Source organism: Choloepus didactylus, chromosome 9 (assembly GCF_015220235.1).
Source record: "Choloepus didactylus isolate mChoDid1 chromosome 9, mChoDid1.pri, whole genome shotgun sequence".
Lineage (NCBI taxonomy): Eukaryota > Metazoa > Chordata > Mammalia > Pilosa > Megalonychidae > Choloepus > Choloepus didactylus.
In genome coordinates this window covers 99,479,727-99,500,991 of record NC_051315.1, presented here as the reverse complement: position 1 = coordinate 99,500,991, position 21,265 = coordinate 99,479,727, and the positions used below count along the sequence as shown (strand labels likewise).

The following is a 21,265-nucleotide window of genomic DNA, read 5'->3' as shown; positions in this document are numbered from 1 at the left end:
CATCTCTGTCCCACATACTATTCATGATGTTGTCTTCTTTGGCTGCTGGCAGTGAATAATGCAATCCCCAAACCCCAGTTTCTGCAGTACTAGATTGAGAAGAACAGCTACTGGGGTCTCCAGTCAATTATGCTCCTTGCAACAGAAAATCTGAGCCATGTTCTCATGGTGGCTGCACCTTGCTCCAGAGCCTTAAGGACATACATTGTGGTTCTCCCACTGGGGCTTGCCCTAAACTCCACAGGACTTCTTTTACTCTACCACAGATACCTTTAATATCATAGGGTCTGCCAGAGTATATGACTCAGATAGCAGGGTTTCTTGTACCACAACCTGGGCCTGCTGCTGAGTTCTTCTCCTCTGAGTCTTACTCAAGCTGGCAGCTTTCCTTAGCACCCAGTAGATAAGTGAGGACTAGATTCCCTCTTACAGGCAGCATGATGATTCATCAGGCCCTGAATATTAACGTCAACTCAGACTCTGTGTCTAACAGTCTCAGAATGTCTGGATGTCCCACTTTTCCCAGTATGCATTTAAACCAGTAAATGGCTATAGGTTTCTTTGGGGAAGAACTTAGGGAATCTTAAACTTGCTGTGGTGTTGAGGGTTCTTCCATTTGGAGATTCTGCATGCTTCCATCCATAGGTCCTGGATCTGAAAACTGACTCAGATCCAGAAACCAGCAAGAGATTGTGACTTATTTTTGAAGCAGCTGCCCTCAGACTCCTGATCATTCATTCTTGACTTCTCTGCTTTGCATAAATTGAGCAATAGCCTTGTTAGCTACCCATCTGTCTTACCCATAGGAATACCATGTTATATTATCTCTCTCAGCTCTTTGAAAGTAAGCTTTCCTCTTCAGGTGACTCCTTATGACAATTGTGCTGTCCTTCCTTCTGAAAGTTAAACACTGCCCCCAGCCTCTGTTATTTCAAGATTCTATCAACCTAATTGTCAGGGAGTCCAGCTCTTTAGCAGTATGTCTCACTATTGGCCCTGGCCTGTAATAGACAGCCACATCTGGGCTTCTCAGTGATGCTGGAACCTCCTCACAGTGCATTCCTTATCACTTTGATGAGTGTAGTGTCCCTCAGGCTCTACCAGTTGGCTGGTAGGTTCTCCATGCTACATAGTCCAGTTTTCTAAACTTTTTGATCCCTTCTTCCACTGTCTTCCATGGAAGTTCCAGAACTTCTACTTCATTTGTATGGGCCATCACTTTCTCCAAGCTCCTGAGAGCCATCCTAGCAGCCATGTTATCATTTCCCCTGAAGTTCTTGCCAGGGTGTACACTCCTGAATCACAGAAGAGTGATTTGTACCAATAAAATATCCTTTGTCCAACTTTATGTCCCACTTTGGATTCAGCACCCTCAGGGCCCAGGCCTATATATATTCTCCCAACCTCTGCCAGGACACATTGGCTTGGTGTTGAAGTGTCGTGGAGTAGAGTCCCTTCCTCACAGTGTCTAGGTCTGCATTGGCCAGGCAGTGTGTGACTAGAGGAACCATGGCCAAATCCTCACAGCACTGTTTGCTTTCAGGTTGGGTAAAGGCAGGGAGATCTCCAAATTCAGCAAGGGAAATAAGCTTCTAAAATTTAATTTGTGAGGTAGCTTCATGACACATGCCCCCAGGGACAGAGCTTTAAGAATGCCTCCATGTTCTTTGCCAAAAAAAATTGTTGCTCTCTGTCTCTTCTCACATCTGGTCATTAAAAGGCCTGGTCTATACAAACTAGATAATGATAATTTAAACTTTTTGTAGTAGTATCAGAAATCCCCAGATAACTTTTAGCACATTAATTCAGTCTGAGCTACATAAACCTAACCCACAGATTTGAAAGGCAATACAAAATGATATGACCCTAAGACTGGAAATATCTCATATACAAGAACAAGGGAAGAAATTAGTTGTTGAAATCAGTTGAATGTTTGGCCTCTCTTTAAGCTAAACGCAATTGCACTCCTGTTCTCCTCAGCAAAGAGAGAACCTTCAGTTCTTTGATTTGATCAATTAATATAAAGATCTTTCTTGTTTGATTAACTTGTTACTTAATTCATCACTATTTTCTGTATTGACATTTTACTTTTTAAAGGTATCTAAATTTTATGATGTATACACAGTGGCAGTAAAATAACAAGCTAGTATGTAAGTGTTTGAACTGTAAAGTTGAGTTAGATTTAATATCTGACTTCTCATGTATCTCATTCAATAGGAATGGCTGAAAAATGTGTGTGAGAAGAATAAGTGGAGTCATAAAAATTCCCCCATCATCTGGAGAGAGCTGCTGGATCGTGGAGGAAAGGGTTTGCTTTTGGGAGGATACAATGAGTTCCTGGAGCATGCCCAGGTAATATATATTAAGTTGTTTTATCTGTTCAAAATATTTTTGTTCTCTCATGTTATTTTATTTTTCAAATATCTTGCATTCTGAGGGATTCTCTCAGCTTTCTTTTTTATTGTTTTAATTTTAAAAGAAAACTTTCCCGTATAGTTGTTGTCAGTAACTGATTATCCATTCTCTGATGTTGGCTCTTTCCCAATATTTAGCTTTACTATGATGTCACCTCCAGCATGACAAGTGAGCTGATGCTGATAATTGCTCAAGAGAACCTAGAGACACATATAGAAAAAGAGCTGGAGGAAGAAGCCCTCAAAAGTCTCATTAACCCCTTGCAGGTCTGGATCACCAGGTAGGGCAATCAAGACCCAGAATTCATGAGATTGACTTTTTATATTTAGAAAGGACAGTGAGGTAGATTAATTCTATGACAGATTACCCAGATGTCCGGTTTGAGAGTTGTCATTCTATGCACACTTCTGTATACATATACGTATATATATACATATAAATATGCATATACATATGTATATACATGTACATATACAGTGCAATATAGCCCCATATGTGAGTTTTAGATTATGCGTATTTAATCTAACATCAACTTTAGAGCATGGATATTTACTTTGGAAGCAGTTTTTCCTATGGATGTTGACTCCATAACTCTATCTCTGGTCCTCACTGTCCCAGCGCTAGCCCTCTTTTTCTGTGCCTCTTACACAGTCTGATACTCTTACTCTTGCTTTGTGCCTTGCCCAGTTGCTCTGCCCTTCCCTCCCTCTCCCTTGCTTTCCTTCCCCTCTGCCTTTCCCCCGCCCCTCACTGACTCTTGCTGTCTCCCTCTCTCCTCTCTTACTTCTGCACTCACCCTCTGCAACCACCCCTTCATACTTGCTCCTTCTTACCTTTTCTCCTCCTCACTTTTGTCCCCATTCTCTCAGTCTGGGTCACGTGCAGTCTTTGTTGTCACTTTTTCTCTTTGCTTCTCAGCACTCTCTCTGTGTCTCTCTTGCTGTCTGTCTTTCTCTCTCTGCCCCGCTCCCTACTTTCCCCAGTCATTCCCACGACAGGTGTATATCTCTTCGTATATACACTCATTTTTATAATTATCTGTTATGAAACATCTCAAATACAGAAAAACATAGAGGGATATAGTAAACATCTATGAACCTATCACCCATATTTATTACATCAGCTTTAGGTATTTTTTAAAGAATTAGAATGCTACAGATACTCCTGAAGCCCCCATTCTACCCCTCTTCAACCCACTGTGAAAACCAAAAATGCCCACAGGGGTCATTAACAGCTCTCAGTTGATAACCACATATATAGATTATCCAGAAATTTGCTGAATTGTGGCTCCACATAGACCATTTACAGGTTACTTGTGTTGAAACCCAAAGTGTCATCACTTGGTAGATGAGAGTATAAAACAAAAAAAGACTATGGTTAAATGAAACTTGTTATTTCTCTGTCTTTTTAAGAGGAAATGTAAACATGTGACTGGAGTAATATGGTATAGTTATTTTAAATTTTGCTTCCCACATATGGAAAATTCTATTTCATTTGAAAAGCCTAATAAATAAATGAATTTTTTTGGGGGGGGGCATTTTTTTCAAATAGAGCAAGGGGTTAATAGTGAGAATATTTTGTTCCACTTTTTATTTCTGACCTTAAAAATGTCTGTGCAGCTGTGTATGTCTATTAAAAAATGTTCACTCTATGAATGTACATGCAAAATTTCTATTAAAAATAAGGGCTTAAAAGGGACAAAGCATTTAACCAGCATCACATTTTTATCAGTGCATCTGCTCCTGCCTGCTACCACCTAATTCCCATTTTGACAAGTGGTGAAGTATTTGGGATGGAGACGGAAATTAGCATAACGCTGTTTGATGACAGACAGATGGAAGAAAATCTCAAAACAATAGTGATGGAGGTTCAGGACCTGGCAGTGCCAGTCCTCCGGAGTGTCTCCATATGCACTAAAGTGGAGGAGGCCTTCCGCCAAGCCGACGTGATCATCATTCTTGATGACAGCACCAACAAGGAGGTGAATACTTTAGAAGAAGGCATGCGAAGCAGGGTTCCTCTGTGTAGGCTGTATGGATACCTGATTGAGAAAAATGCTCATGAATCAGTCAGAGTTGTTGTGGGAGGAAAAACCTTTGTAAATCTTAAAACAGCTTTGCTTATGAGATATGCCCCAAGCATCAAACGCAACATTATCGCTGTGGCATTGGGGATAGAAGGCGAAGCTAAAGCTGCTCTGGCCAGAAAATTGAAAACGACTCCTTCAAGTGAGTGAACTCCTATTTTTGTTTTTGTATTTGTTTTTGTTTTAGACAAATGGCTAAGAGGAGTACTATACCTCTAGAATCATTCAGGATGTCTGGAATAGAAGTAGGAAGCCATAAAATCTAAGCCCCGCTGTAAGGATGTCAAGAAATACTGACATCAGGACTCCCTTGCGCTGTCTCTTGGTCCATCACTCAGCTCTGCTTTCCTCAGTGTTGTTTTTATTCTTAGGCCAGTTCTTTCCAAGAAGTAGCAAAATGGCCACTGTTATCCCAGACTCATGCTCATAGCTAAGCAACCCCAGGAAAAAGAGGGCTTTTTTCCCCAAAATTGTTGATGCAAAAAATAGCAGGATAATATCTCATTGGCCTGGCATGGATCACCTGTGATCTCTGTATCAATCATTATGGCCATCAGGGTCACATGCCTAATGATGAACCGAAGGCATGAAGACAGCCCCACCCAAACCATATAGACTGATATTGGGGAAGCAATATTTATTTAAAGAAAAACCAGGATGCTATTAGAGAGAAATGAAGGGGGAAGAGATGCTGGGAGGAAAAAAAAAAAAACCAGCAGATTTCCACTATATTTTTCTATAGCATAATTTAGGGCATTTGCAGCTATAAAGGGCCTCAATGCTGATGAGAACGATGAGACCAAGTGAGATTAAAAGATTCCTTTAGACTTCAGGAAGGAAGCCTTCCATAGGCTTACCTGTGTCTGGAGAATTATTTTCCCATGTGGGATCCCAGAGCTCCAATCCAGAGTAACACCCTCTCTTCCCTCCTGCAACGTGCAGCTAATGGAGGGACCTAAGTGCACATGACAGTGCTCTTAAACTACTTCATGAGTCATTTTGATGAGACAAAGAATCTCAGAAGAGGATGGTAAATGCTGAATTTTGACTACCCAAATCCATTTTCCACCCGCTTCTTCCCCTAGCCTTTCTCCCACTGTAGGTGCTCAAAACATCACTTGTTTTCTCAACTTCTCTCACAGCTGGGGGTGGCGGAGTGTGTATTCTACTTGGAGTTTCCTGGGAAAGATACTCCCCCCTGATGAAAAGAGAAAAGGCAAAAGGGGAAGCCTCTGATCCATTCTTTTCCCTATTGCCTGCCTTCAAACACAACCTTGTGAGAGTGAGATACTTGGAGCTGCTGCAGCCATCTTAGGACCATAAGAGGAAGGCAAAGAGAATAACATCTTTGAGCTACTAAACCAGCCCCAGTGTCACTGCCTACCTTCAGACTTGTTATATGAGACAGCAAACACACTCCTACTTAAACCAAATCAGTTGAAGCCAAAGCCTATACCTCACACAGGAGAACAGGAAAGAATGCAGTCTCCACAATAGAAAGTGGTGTGGCTTTATAAGAGAATTAAGTTCTTAAGCAAATAAATAAGTAAGCAAATGAATGAAAAAATGAATGTATGAATAAACTAATAAATAAAAATTACTTATTTGCACTTGAGAGTCAAGATTCGTAAAAAATTCATAATTACAGAATCATGTTAAATAGCAATGTCTGTTTCTCTCTATTGCCTGTCCTCTTATTTTTCTTCATAGTACATATCCCTTTGTATAGTAGCTGTTTCTTCATCCACACCCTTTTATCCCCAGAATGTTGCAAGGATTTAGGCTGGTTTTTTTTTTCTTCTTCTAAGCCTCACTTCTAGAAGTGTCTCACACATAGAAGATATTCAATGACTATTTGTTGACTAGGGTATTCCACAGGGTCTTCTTAATACATTTTGCAGGAGATGAAACACATCCAGAGAGTTAAGTGATTTGCCCAAATTTCTACCCCAGCCCAGAGTCAAGGACTCTTTGTCAAAACCAAAGCAGATAGAAGTATGTTCCCTCTCCGTCTCCCTTCCCCTCCCCCTCCCCCTCCTCCTCTCCCTCTCCGCTTCTCTCTCTTTTAATAGCAGGCAGAGAAATGAAGTTAGGACCAACAAGTGTGATATAATTTTCAGTAGCAAGTATTTCAGGGAACATTACATTGCTCCTTGAATTCAATACCCTTTTATAGAACATTATTAGAGATTGGCAAACCATGATGATTTAGAGGGGTGATCCACATCATTTGCACACTTTTAAGGAGCATAAACTTAGAATAATTTTATAGCAAAAAGACCAATCCTAACACAAACAAATAAAAAATAGATTTGGGGCAAATTTTTATATTAATGTACATTCTTATGATTGTTTTTTTTTTTTCTTTTTCTTTGCAGGCATCAAAGATGTGATAATCTGGGGTAATATTAGTGGAAATAATTATGTTGATCTGAGAAAAGCAAAGGTTTATAGATGTGAGAGTGCTATTTGGGGACCTCCTCACTATTACCGTCCTGTTTTAAACCTGGTTTTTGATAGGTACGATATATTTTTAAGTGAACTATACTAACAATATTATATGTATGATAGATGTTATAACCTTTAAAATAAGCTTATACATCTTTATACAAAAATAACATGCTTTGTTGACACCCTATTTGTTTATGCTATCTATTGAAGAAACACAAAATTTCCTAGCATTTCAACCAGGCAATCCTCACTCCCAATTAATTTGATTTGGAAATCATGGATTTTTATATTTCACATTACCCTTAAAGTAAGCACATATTCTGTTAAAGTTCTCTCTCAAACAAGCGTATGTAAAGTCAATCTGATTTACCATAAGGACAGAAATATGCAGCCAAGTTAAAATTAGTTAAAAATTCTTAAGAACAAAGAATTAAGATGGTAAGCAGGCCCAGGCCAGGCTGGGCATTATAGTCCAGAAAGAGGCAGAACTGAGAGGTGACAAGGAGCACAATCTTTAGGGCCAAACGACCTAGGTTTCAGTTTTCACTTAGGTGTGTGACTTTTGAGTGGTTACTTAACCTCTCTATGCCTGTTTATCACCTGCACGGTGGAAATGGTAATACAGTATCGGCCTTTTAGAGTCCTCGGGAAGATTAAATGGAGTAAAGCTCTCAGAACTGTGGCTGCCGCAGAAAACACTAGCATTTTGAGGAAGAAGAGGAGAAGCTGGAGGATTGCCTTCGAAGTGTTTTTTCTAAACTTTGCAGCCCTTCCCCAGTTGTAGCATTTCCTTCGCATTGCTCCTACCTTTCCTTCCCTACGGGTCTTTACCCCTCCTCGGTCCATTGGAACTTTCTCCATGCCTAGGAATTTTGTGCCCCAAATTCACGCTCCTGGAACGCGGTGGTTCCTCCGCGTCTGCTGCCCAGGGAGGGCTATCGTCCACTGGCGCTGTGCCAAGTTGGGTCGGTGGGGGGTTGCCTTTGACCCTCGCTCTAATCCAACTGGACTGCTCTCTTAGTTAGTTTAGAGTTCAGATTATTAAAACATCATTATTTCCCTAATTGTCAATGTGAATTCAATGTCTTAAAGAATTATCGTATTTAAAATGAGGGATGTCTCGGGTTCCAAGACAACAGCTACACGGAATAAATTCTTTGTAATAAAAGTAATTGTTTCTGCAGCCTTTGGCCACTTTTCTGTGTTCCCTATTTGTATTAACATGTTGTCAGTTTGAAAATTTGGGACTCTTCTACCATATTTCTTTCTTTTCAATCGACTATTTATGGAATTGAGGAAGCTTTAAGAAAGGGCACTGAAAGTCATATTTTCTATTTTGATTGTGGAATGTGATTCCTTGTACTCAGCTCCATTGTCCCAGAGAACATCCTCTGCCATTTGCTTTACTCTCTCCATTGTAAAAATTGTTTCTTTCTCTCCTTACAGTGAGTGGCTAAAAAGAGAATTTGTGTCAAATCTTAGAATGTTGACTGCCACAGGAAAACAATTTGGAGGTATTTTAGCTGCACACAGTATAGCCACTACGTTAAAATACTGGTACCATGGTTCACCACCTGGGGAGATTGTTTCTTTAGGAGTATTGAGTGAAGGTAAATATGCTTTTTACTGTCTTTTAATATTAAAAAAAACTCCTTGTATGCTTGTGTTCCTACCTCTGTGTCCCCACATATCCAGCTCTTAAAATGGTTCTTAAGCTGTCCAGACTTTTACAATTCCATAATCATTCATTCATTCATTCTGTCATTCAGTATTCATTCAGACATTCAACAGATATTTTGTGGGAATGCATTTGAAACACATTTGGGAATTAGACCTGACCTTTGCCTCTAGGAAGCCCAAAGAAGAGTAAAGAGAGCCAGATGCATAAACAAAATAGTGCCAATAAGTTTTTCTCATAGTATCCCAGCTGAGAAAGGGAAAGCAAGGTCAAATCCAGGCCAGGAGCAGGAAAAATGAAGACAGGTTTCATAAGGAGACGACCCCAGGGAGCCTTGAAATTCAAGAAGTGTTTACCTGCCAAACAAATGTGGAAAGAACCTCTGGGCACAGGGAGCCACATGAGCAAAGATAGAGGGTGGGTACAAAGGAGCACATCAGGACCAAATCTTAGAGTACCAGGCAATGGCAGGAACATGGAAAACTTGCTTTTTGTTGGCAAATGCTGTATATAAGTTTCTGCAGGCTTAATCTTTTAGTCTTCTAAAAACTTTTCAGAGAATTTCTACCATTTTTTTTTTTTTTTTAATAAGAAGGATAAAATAGCTGGTGTGCTTCCCTCTGTAGTTTAATTCTAAAGGATCTCTTCCCCTTAGGCTTTACATTTCCTTCCTGAGCCAGCTCGTTTACTTGCAAAGTTTCAGGCCTGGGCCTGTCTGCTGAGCTGTAGCCTATGAAGCAGTGCCACCTGGATGTCATGCTGTCACTTCAAACTGAACACACGCAGACTGAATGTGTTGTTTTCATCCCCAATCTGATTCACCTCTTATATTCCTTATGTTATCAGGAGAGCCACCATCCTGCCAATTAGTATGGTACAGCTCAAGGAAGTCTCCCCATGCCCCTCAAGTCAGAATTAATCTCTCCTCCATACTCACATGGTATTTTGTTTCTCTATTAGAGTGCATCTGATAGTCTGCCTTTTATTGATAGTGTGATTAGTTGCATATGTCCTCTCCATTATCGTGTGTACATCTGAGGGCAGGGGCCCTGTTCGGGCCATCTTCCTGGTCCTGCACTGAAGCAGCACTGTACCTGGTAGGTGCTCAATGAATTTTGTTCACCTGAAGTAAAGTGCATGAAAATCCTCATAGTGTGATTTCAAATCAGTATGTAACCTTTGCAGGGAAATGAGCATTTAAACCCTTATCTTTATTTGTAAAAAGAAAGTTTAATTAATCTCCAGAGGAATTTTATTCATCACAAACAATAAAATACTGGGGGTGGGGTGAGGGGTGAGCAGAGGGCAAGTGATCCTTGTTTCCCTGACTGCAGATCATGTAGGCAAACCCTCATTCATTCATTGTCCACCCATGAGGCCTGCTCTTCACAGAGCAAACCAACAGAGAGTGAATAGACAACTTGGGAAGCCCAGTAAGGAAAAGCCTTTTAGGTTCTGGTTTCTTGGATATCTCCTCAATTTTTTTGCCCTAATAATAACCTTCCAAATGACTAGGTAAGAATAGTCTTCTTCTTTAATTAAAGCAAAAAAGAGGTGCAATTTTATCTGAATATTTGGAGCACATCCAAGGGGGTGGTAGATGCTGCATGGTAGACCAGGGGACTGAAAGGCCAGTTTGGACAAATGATGCAGGCTCATGGGGCTACGTAAGGAGATAGGAGAAGCCCTCGGACACAGATAAAAGGAATCCAGATAATGTGGGAGGAGAAAGACTGCATTAACCGTTATGGCAGATGCTGGGGATCTGAACCACGCAAGGGAAAGAGGATTGAAGAGGGAACAGTTGTGAAAGAAAGACAAGAGGGAGGATTGTCAGACCTTGGTGCATACTTAGGTGTGGAAATAAGAAAAGGAGGCAGTGCAACTCCAAGTGTTCTGTCTTAAGCATATTGTTCTAAGAATGGTGCCTTTGATAGAGAAGACTAGTGAAGAATTGACTCGCAGAGCTTTGTTCTTAATGGACACTCAGTCATTACTTCTAGGGTTTGTCCTCTCTACTGAGGAATTTCCAGAAATTTAGTTCCATCACTATCACTTAAAAATATGTGTTATATCTGTCCTTTTCAACATTCCTTAATAGGAAGGATTTATTTTTCTGAGTTCTTTTATTTTGCTTTGCTTTGTGTTTGCTCATGGCAGGCCAGTTCGGTATTCCTGAAGGAATTGTCTTTTCTATGCCTGTGAAATTTGAGAATGGAAGTTGGGAGGTTCTTACAGATCTTAAAGATATTGAAATAAGTGAACAATTAATGACCAGCATGGCAAATGATCTAATTCAGGTACGGTCAGAATAGATAAAAGTGAACTGACTTTGACAATGGCCTAACCTGATCCCCCTAGGCCATGGCATGCACTGGTTTTCTGTGGGGTCAGTCTTGGATCAGGAGTCAATAAAAGTTTGAAGAGATCAGCAGAACATTACTCACTTAGTTATATAATTTCTGGTCTGTTAAAAATATTTGTTATTTAAAAATCGTGAATCAAAGTGTTTTCCTATTGAAGAATGATTAAAATGAGGAATTGTGGTCATTTAACTCTCTGATAAAATTTTTCAACAGGAGAAACTCGTTGCTCTTGGTGACGTGATATATTTTCAACTACACACATCAGGTAATCACTTAGATGTGAATTTTATTGGGCTGCTAGTAAAATAGGATTAAAATGTTTGTTATAATTGAATCATTATTTAATATAGATAACTCTGATCAATATTTTATCATTTTTAAATTCAGTTTTATTGAGATATATTCACATACTATACCATCATCCATTATTTAAAAATAAAAGTCAAAAAGAACACCCAAAGCATTCCATCCCCCCCATCCCACCCTATTTTTCATTTAATTTTTGTCCCCATTTTTCTACTCATCTGTCCATACACTGGATAAACAGAGTGTGAGCCACAAGGTTTTCATAATCACATGGTCACACACTATAAGCTATGTAATTATACCATCGTCTTCAAGAATCAAGGCTACTGGGTTGCAGTTCAACAGTTTAAGGTATTTTCTTCTAGCTATTCCAATACACTAAAAGCTAAAAAGGGATGTCTGTATAGTGCATAAGAATATCCTCCAGAGTAACCTCTTGACTCCATTTGAAAACTCTCAGCCACTGAAACTTTATTTTGTTTCATTTTTCTTCCCCTTTTGGTCAAAAAGATTTTCTCAATTCCACAATGCCGGGTCCAAGTTCATCCCCGGAGTCATGTCCCGCGTTGCCAGGGAGATTTACATCCCTGGGAGTCATGTCCCACATAGAGAGGAGGGCAGTGAGTTCACCTGCCCAGTGGGCTTAGAGAGAGAGAGGCCACATCTGAGCAACAAATGGGTTCTCTGGTGGAGACTCTTAAGCACAATTATAGGTAGGCTTAGCCTCTCTTCTGCAGTAACAAGCTTCATAAGGGTAAGCCCCAAGATCGAGGGCTCGGCCTACTAAATTGGTAGTCCTGAATGTTTGTGAGAATATCAGTAATAACCCAGGTGGGGAAGTCCCACATCTCCACATTTTCCCCCAGTTTCTCAGGGGTCCCTGCAAATACATTTTTATTCTCTGCCCAAATTACTTTGGAAAATATCGGGATTTCACACTAACCTGTACAAACCTACCAGATCTCACTTCCTATTCAAAGTTCCATGTAATTATGGTGTTTCAATAAACTGACCATACAAGTTAAATTATTTAGTATGCTACAGAAAATATAGATCCTGCAATATCATCCTTTACCCTTTGGCCTAAACTGAATTGTTGACAAAATATACTATCAAGTTCAGTTTCTCCTTTGTGACAAAACATCTCAGAACAATGCTAAATAAATCACATCTTAAAGATACTATGATCTTATACATTTTGTGTATGCCATATTTACTTTTAGATAACTATAAAAAACACAATAAATTACAATAAGCTTATTTTTCTTATTGACATTTTCTCTTATCGTAAACTCATAAGGAAGTAGACATCTTGCTTTCTTTTTTTGCCTTTAAGAAAATCTCTTTTTAAGTATGGAAATAGGAGTGTAAAAATACAAAAATCCGTGTATGCAGGGGCTTTATTCAAATGCATGTTGAGAGCACAACATTCATCCCCTCTACTAATATATATTCTCTACTATAAGCCAGTGCTAAGAGCTGGAGATAAGGGGCAAATAAGAGAGGCCTGATCCTGCCCTTTTGGAACCAACAGTCCATCAAGGAAGGGATCATGCATTGTAGAAGTGACTACCATTGTGGTGAGAGTGGGAATGAGACGTGCAGGGTGCTGTGCTGTGAGCCCTTAGGTCGGAGGATAGAAGGGCAAGACATGAGGCAGGAAAGCACATTGTTTGAAAAACTGGCCAAAAAATACAAAGCCTTGAAGAACTGATACCTGAAAGGATGAAACAGAGATAGAGCCATGGAGGAGTGGGGGCTATGAAGGCTTCTAGTTGGAGCTGACCTGGTTACTAATTTGTGATTAGTATACACAATGGATTGTAACAAAGCAAGGCTGCCTGCAGATAGACTGGTATTGGGAGGCTAGTGCTGTGGCTGGAGTCAGTGGAAGTTTGAGAGAGATTTAGGAGTGGAATTACAAAGACTTGAGGGATTGGCTCTTGGGAATCCCAGAGGACTCGGGCCTCAGGCTTCTTCTGATTGAGCAACTGAGTGGAGTTACTGGGAAAACATGGCAAAAGGGTATTATTTGAGAGAGAGAGAGAGAATATAAGAATATTAGAATGTGAGAGGTGTGTATGTGTGTGTGTTGGGTGGGAGAGGAAAGGGCATGGTGCCAAAGAGGAGGATGTATGAGTGTTTTTTTACATTTCGATTCTGAGGTACCTATGGGATATCTTAAAGTGGAAATATCAGATAGAGAACTGCATACTTTAGGACACTTAGAAAGATCTGGATTGCAGTTGTCAAATTGGAAGTTGTCTCATAAATAGAAATGAAGCCATGAGGTTGACAGATATTACTAGAGAGGAAGAGGAGAGGGCTGCAAGGGGTAAGGACAGGCAGGGGCAGGTGGCGGTGGCAGGTGGTGGGGTTTAGATAGAGCAGGAGCAGCAGACAGAAGAATGATAAGGAGTTGTCAGAGAGTTGCCTAGAAATCTGATGTCACAAAAGACCTAAAGGAAGAGTTTCAAGAACTAGGGCTGCTCTACTCTGTCAGATGCTGCTGAGGGATCAAATAAAATGAGGCATGAAAAATACTCCCATTGGATGTATGGCATGGAGATCGTAAATGACTTTGCTGAGAGCAGTTTTGTGGAATGGGAGGGCAGAAATGAGATGGGAGTGGGAGGGGAGGAAATGGAGATAGCAAGGATGGACCTCAGGCTGGAGCCAGTGTGCAGAGTGCTGTGGGCCTGAGGAAGGAGCCAGGTGCTGTGAGAGCAATGGAAAGAACCCCCATCAGGACTTGGACACAATAGGAGGGCTTCCTGGAGGAGGTGACATCCAAACCAGATTATGGTGGGGAAGAAAGCATTAGCCAAGGCCGGTGGTGAATAGGAGAGTTGCTCCATTCAGAGGAAGCAACATATACAAAGGCAAAAGAAGTAAAAAAGAACTTCCTAAGAATTGCTAATTCATTTCATCTGGAAAATAGAATTTGAAGTGAGGCAAGTACAGGCCCTGTTAATCAAACCAATAAAGAATTTTTAAGTAGGGGAAGGACTAGAGCAGATTCTAATTTTCAAATGAACACTCTGGCTATAATGGGAAGAATGAACTGGAGGGGGAGAAACAAGAAGTAGGGACACCAGTTCTGTTACAGGTGGAGAAATGATGAGGGCCTGACCAAGCAGTGTCCATGGGGTGCAGAGAAAGGGCAAATCTGAGAGTGGTAAAATTGACAGAACTTGGTGACCAATCAAAGACAGAAGACAAGAAAGAACTTGGGAGCATGAAGAAGGACCCAGATGTTTTTGACATCTGGATGAAGGAAGCCTTCTTCTCTACAGGGTGATGTCATTCCCTAAGGCAGAACTTTCCAGTCTGCCACAAACTGATTGTGTCAGCCCTGGGAGCAGAGTCTCGGGTGGCTGGAGTCCCCAGACTGGTTGCCTCTATTTCCATTGTGTATTGTGCTGAGTCATGAAAATGTCTGGGAAGCTGTAGGTATGGTAAGGAATATAGGAGAAGGAACAGATTTTCTAGAGCCATTAAGTGAAAGTGGCTGCTACATGATGGACACATGTCTGTGAAGCTAAGAAGAGAGATCTGTGCTGGAGATGATGACATCAGCAGCTGGTAGTTCTTAGAAGCTGATAACCATGGTGACCTCCTAGGGTGACAGCTACCTGAGTAGCTGGGGGAAGGAAGGCCTTCTTCACTGCATGGTCTCCCATGCCTTTCAAATTTTTCCATATGCATGTTTTCCATAGCAAAAAATATCAATAAATAGGTGGGTAGATAGATGTCCAGATGGATGGATGTTAAGGTTTAACTACCATCAAAGAGGGAGAGGTTGAAGATAGAGGGACTTGAGGAGAACAGTGCTCAAGACAACAGTAGAAAATGAGCTCCAAACAGCAGGATCAGCTTCACACTGGAAGATCTCTGCTGCTGAGGCCCAGGGGAAGGAGATGGGGTGATAGGTGAAGACAGGGAATGTGTAGGATGAGAAGTTCAGAAAAAAAATAGGCAGCAAGACCAGGTCCTGAAGGTCAAAACCAGTGAGGAGGCTTGGGGCATAAGGAAGGAAGTAAATGTATGAAGTAACTATTAAGGGGAAGGGAGAGAACAATAGAGAAGGAGCACAAGAATTATTTTTCAGAGCTGAGAGCTCAGTGGAATTTGCAGTGACTCCAAAATACAGCTGAGATTTCCTGTCAAGGTGCTCAGCCACCTGGATGTGTGGCCTCATGGAAATTTAGATGTGTGATATACACTAAGCCTTGAACTATTAGCATGCCTTAGTGCAATTAGCAGGAAAATAACACTACACTGCATTCTAACAAAATTCTGAATTTTCCATGATGACTTTATTTGGAATATCAAAAAGTTCTTATTTTTCTCATATTTTTCCATACCCTTGTTTTAACTGCTACCCTAAATAGGTGCTAAGGTGATTTTTTTGGCAATCAGCATTGAGAATGGGAATGGAATACAAGTATAGTTTATAAATTTTATGTAGCATTTGGGAAGGAAAGAGGTGGTTCTTGGCTGATGGCCAGTCACCAGAAGTGGGCCAAACCAAACAAAGCTTAGAAGCAGTGCAATGAGGGTACAGGCACAGAAGCAATGTGAGGGGAAGTTGGTTTTAACTTGAGTCGTCTTTTATTCTCAGAATTTAAAGGCCCTCTCTATGGCTTCTGACATTTGGAAGACTAGAGCTACAAATTCCCTTCAGGAGTATGGGCTATAAAGCAATCATTTTAAATTTGACTATATGGACTAATAGTTAACCCTGTATTTCTCATCCATCCTTGCATTATAGTTTTGTAAAAGAAAATGACCTGGTATATGCTGTGATTTTACTAACAAAGGTCAAGGAGTCCATATAGGATATTTTTTTTTTTAAAGCCTAGAATGTTAACTTGGGCAACTGTTCAGAATGTCAAGGGATTGCTTGGTTGTTGTTTGATTTGTTGGTTAGTTCATTGGTTGGTTGGTGTGTTCTTGGTTTTGTTTGTTTTGTTTCTGCCTTTCTAAGACTTCTCTGTAAGGAAACATGGTGATAACATATATAGACATAGATAGACATAGACTTAATGAATAAATGGCAGTGAAAGGTGTGTGTGTGTGTGTGTGTTATATATATATATATATATATATATATATATATATATATATATATATATGTATATATATATTTATATATATATGTACCACCTTGATCTTGAAGCTGTCAACTTTGGGCCCAGGCATTCCAAAATCAGAGCTTTAAAAAATCAGAGTGAGCTCTTCACACTCATAGTTTAGAGATCTCTACTTATTAGCATAATCAATAAGATGATTCATGTATAAGGTTTAATCTTTTACATTAATTTAATATTTAATTCCCTGATTTTTAGGAACTGACTTAGGAAAAAAAAATAAAACCATCATCTCACCCATCACAGATGACAACCAAGAAGATCAAAAGCCCTCATTTGGTTAGTATTATCAATTGAAAAAAAAAAAAAAAAATGTTCTTTTTATCCAAGGCTTACTTCTGAATTTCAAAGAAAGGAATTCAGTCACCCATTAGCCATAAAATGGGAATTAAGTCCTCCATCACATTACTCAAAAATAAGACTATATTTTAAATCTGTTTAAATCTTTGGAGGAAATTACCAGATAGGGAGACCCTCCATGTACTAGTCAGCCACTGTGAGAGACACTGGGAACACAAGAAGGGAAAGAAGCCATGAGGACACAAAAAAGTAAATGATAAGATAGTGAATTAGAAAACTCAATAAAGCAGGGCAAGACTAGTCCAAAGAAGAATAGTGTATAATAAGTAATCTAGACACTCAGGAGAAGGAAAGATACTTGTGATATAGGAAGGAGAAAATTTAATTGTATCTTGAAATCTAGTTGGAACTTAAGATGGCTGAACATAAGCAAACGGGCATTTATTTATTCAAAATCTGTGCTAGTTACTAGGGACATAAAGATAAATAAAACGTAGTTCCTGGCCTCCAAGTGCTCACCGTCTAGAGTGGGAAATAGCAAAGCAAGGAGAAAACTACCCATTGGAAGGTAAAGTGTTATGATATAGACAGGCCTAGGGTATAATGAGACCACATAGAGGGTCTCCTGACATAGTCTGGGAGGCTTTCCAGAAGAGATGACACAAGTGTTTTCCAAGTGGAGGAGTGGGCAGGACGGTTGGGGAAGGGGGAGATAAAAGGTATCCCACCAGAGGGAACATAGGCAGGAGGCATTTCAGGTGGTCAAGTCATGACTAGAAGTCTGAACCTTAAAAGTAGAAGATTGTATCTAGAAAACAACAAGTAGTGAGCTGAGCTAGGGCAGAGGATCCAAAAACCAGTGAGTGAAACTAGAAAGGTAGATAGGGGTCATATGTTGGTTGGCTGGATGGCTGGTTGGGACCTCAGCAATATGGCTGGTGGGTAGAGGGGGAAGCATATAGATGGGGTCAGGCTTAGAGAACTAACCTGGTTATAACTTTAGTCCTAGAGAGGGCTGCGTATCAGCCTAAATTGCTGTCAAAAAGAGCATTGTGAACTCAGCCCCAGCCAGAATCGATACCCTAGGAGGTCCAGATAGGTACTCAAATGGCAGTGCTGTTATTTCAGCTGGTCCACCTGCTGTTAAGCAGTTACTCAAAGCAAGGAATAAGGGCACTGTGGCCCTTGAGAGACAACCGAGAAAAAACTGAAAGGTCTATCGTGTAGAAGGTCACTGGTAGCTTTTCAGGATGGAGAAGCCAAATTGTAGAGTTGTGTTTCTCATGTATTCCTGAGACTACTTGTGTCAGAACAATTAACTTTAGACTCCTAGACCCTCCCCCTCTACTAATATAATCTTATAAAGACCGAAGAATTTTAGTGATGATAAAGCGGAGAAAATGGGGTTGATTTCAGGTTATCTGGGGGGTCACTTGTTGAATGAGCAGTAGAATCAAATATAACTTATTTTAGTACTTTCCATATTGTGGATATTAACCCTCAGGTGTGTTGTAAAAAAATTTGGTGGGTCACCAAATCAGTTTAATAGGCTGTGATCAGCATCCCCCCCCACCCCTGCAATGAGCTAGAATAAAATAGATAAGAAAAAGGTAAGAATAGATTAGAAAAGGGTAAGTATTGTTTCATGTAAACTTTTGTTTCATTCCTACCCAGTAAAATGCATTTTTATATGGGTCATGATCATCAAAGTTTGAAAATCACTGACTTAGAACATCTCACAGGTTATTAGATCCTAAACCCAACATGTTATATTTAATTTTGGTTTCAGAACATAAAGATAGCATATACTCTGATATAGTCGAAGAAGAAAAAAGTCTGTCAGATGGTGAGCCAATGGATTTATAAACATCTCTATAGTGTTAACAGTCATGACTCATGTTGTCCAGTTTTAGAGAAAAATATGTTGGTCAGAAGAATATCATCCAGCAACTGAAGTCATTTTGAAATAATGCAAGTTCTTTTCTTATATTTCCTGAATAACTTTGAAGGGGAGATAAAGTCAACAGTTCTTTTATAAAATATTGGAACTGCTTCCACGTCATACTCACTCAAACTCTTCCAAATGGTAGTATGTGAAAATACCGCATCTCTAGCCCCTTTATCATCCTTCTCTCCTCTCTCTTTTCTTCTCAATTCTTCATTACAAAGCCCAAAATAACCGATATGGCAAGTCAGGGTCCTCCTCAGAAGGTGGATGAGGGAAAGAGACTGAGGGAGTCCAAGTTAGAGAGTCTCTTTAACAGAGAAAAGCTGTAGAGGGCTGTATGTTTTCTAAATTTGCCTATACAAATCATATATCAAAAACACAAGTCTGTTTCGAGTTTTACCACTTCTTTACTTGAAACTATCTATTAACAAGGGAGCTGACAAGCCCTGGGAAGTTGCCCATGATTTATATTGTGGGGACAAGGCTTCAAAGGGAGGGTGGGAGAAGGATGCAACGCTGAGTTGTTTAGCTGGACATCTGCCTGATCGTATTGCCTTCAGGGCTGTAGACAAATCAAAACACTTTCCCCTCACTATCCTGGGCACTTGAACTAGTATCTTCCAACTTGTAAGAGAGCAAGACTTTCAGAGAAATCTGGAGTGGAAGGAAAAAGATAGGGGAAAATGAGAATAACCGCAAAATTGAAGAGGCTTTAAATACTAAAAACTCTATTCTTTCCATTCTCCATGAACTGCAGGGGAATTTTTAAATCTAATTTCTCAAACCATCCCTGAAAAGCCAGGCAATCAAGAACCTATAAATGGTATGTGGTAAACAAAATATTTAACTAATTTTTTTAATTCTAGAAATGGAACTGGGTAGAAGAGGACAAAGTTTCTTTGGGAGAGTTCTTTTCAACCTTTCCCGCTCCCCCATATATCCCCAGGGACTCAGCCTTGTTTGCCTGTGCAGTTGGAACTTCCTTCCTCCTTTTATAGCCAAGGCTCTGGCCATTTAAAATGAATAGCTAAGGAAGTCGACACAAATATATCTGTGATTCCAGGTTTCAAAGTATTTACTCGGGTTGTTCTTATATTTTATGAAGACAAGGCTGATATAAATTTCTTTGTGGTTGGATTTTCACCCAAGCCTCTGCACTTTTATTTAAATGTCCAATAAAATGAACACAATTCATTGCACCTTCCATTCTGAAAATGTACGGTTATGATGGGCTTTGGAGTGGAGCTAACCCTGGGGAATTAGAATTGGCACACAGGGGAGAAAGAGGGCCAAAAGAAGAAATGGAGCTGTCCACATAGCTAAATACAAAATTCAGGATGAGAAGCAAAGTAGCCAAGGGACATAGAAATAGATTCAGGTCCAGGAAAGATACTATTTGTTTTGGGGGCTATTTAGTCTTACTATGTGAAAATACCTAATGGTCTTATTTTTCCATAGAAACCCTCTCACACATGCACTTCCTCATGTATTGAAGCAGAATGAATACAGGAATCCAGTAAACAGAAGGAAAAGGGGGTGGGGGAGCGAAAAGCTAATAAAAACATGTTGGCGATATATTTTTAACATAGTTACATCTTCTTATTTTTCTTCCTTTTACAGACTCTGAAGGCAAAACAATGGAGCACTAAAAGATCAAATTAGATCAAATATAAAATTATTTGAAGTGTAATAAATATGGAAAGACCCATGAATATCTGTGTTTAGGGAAGAATAATTTGAAAGATTTACTTGAATCTTAGTATTATGCTAGGCAATTAAATAACAGTGGTAGCCCAAATAATCATTTTGTGTTACTTATTCTCACTTATGTTTAAGATTGCATTTTCTTAAAAGTAGTTTGGAGTCAATTGCTGCTTTTTAAGCTACATTAAAATACAATTGTCCTTCATTGCATTCTTGCCTGTACATCCTTCTAAGAGATCTTGCTTCCAACCACAGTCCTTATCTAAGCCATGGGCCTAAGTGGCCACATTTGCTCAGGTGTCCTTACCACCTTGGCCTCAATTAATTGGGCCAGGATAGACACCCCTTACCCAAAGGGGGCCAGGCAGATTCTCTCTCTCAAAAAATCTGAACTGAGACAAATGGTTGAGTGAGTTGGTCTCTGAGTCATGTTAATGGTGGTGCACTAAAAGAGGGCACAAAGTTCTACTTGTGAGGTTTTCAGAACTAGCCAGGTTCACTCCCTTCATAATACCTGTCTGCACTGTTTTCCCTTGGATTTCCCTGTTGTAGGTATCCTTAAAATATATCTCACTTTTACCTTAGCTTAGATTGAATTAGATACTGTGTCTTGACACCAGATATGGCCTGATTAAACTAAGTTTTGGAAGAAAAGCACAGTATTTTTACCATGTAACTGCACGGTTTAAGTAAAATTACCCAGTCTCATTAAAGCAGTAGTAGCCAAACCAATATGCTCCTATATGTTCAAACTAATAGGACCTTTTACAAATGCCAATCAGGAATTTTTGAAAGCCTAGCAGTCATGCTAAAAATTGCTGATATCTGTGCTTTCTCTATATATTTATACAGTTCATA

The 21,265-nt window shown here is 39.8% G+C and overlaps 1 protein-coding gene across 5 annotated transcripts in view; it reads left to right on the top strand.

The window, feature by feature from the left end:
• MDH1B (malate dehydrogenase 1B) overlaps positions 1 to 21,265 on the top strand; it is a 24,671-nt gene extending 3,406 nt beyond the window's left edge. The window contains exons 3-13 of one of the 5 annotated variants that reach the window (XM_037849711.1): positions 2,218 to 2,352; positions 2,553 to 2,695; positions 4,147 to 4,643; positions 6,880 to 7,021; positions 8,399 to 8,562; positions 10,791 to 10,930; positions 11,210 to 11,261; positions 16,654 to 16,734; positions 18,545 to 18,601; positions 19,461 to 19,526; positions 20,324 to 21,265. In XM_037849711.1, coding sequence (XP_037705639.1) covers positions 2,218 to 2,352; positions 2,553 to 2,695; positions 4,147 to 4,643; positions 6,880 to 7,021; positions 8,399 to 8,562; positions 10,791 to 10,930; positions 11,210 to 11,261; positions 16,654 to 16,734; positions 18,545 to 18,601; positions 19,461 to 19,526; positions 20,324 to 20,352 — 1,506 coding nt within the window. In that variant the 3' untranslated portion in view covers positions 20,353 to 21,265. The remainder of the gene's footprint in view (positions 1 to 2,217; positions 2,353 to 2,552; positions 2,696 to 4,146; positions 4,644 to 6,879; positions 7,022 to 8,398; positions 8,563 to 10,790; positions 10,931 to 11,209; positions 11,262 to 16,653; positions 16,735 to 18,544; positions 18,602 to 19,460; positions 19,527 to 20,323) is intronic. The other 4 variants (XM_037849712.1, XM_037849713.1, XM_037849714.1 and 1 more) reach the window with 4 other exon arrangements.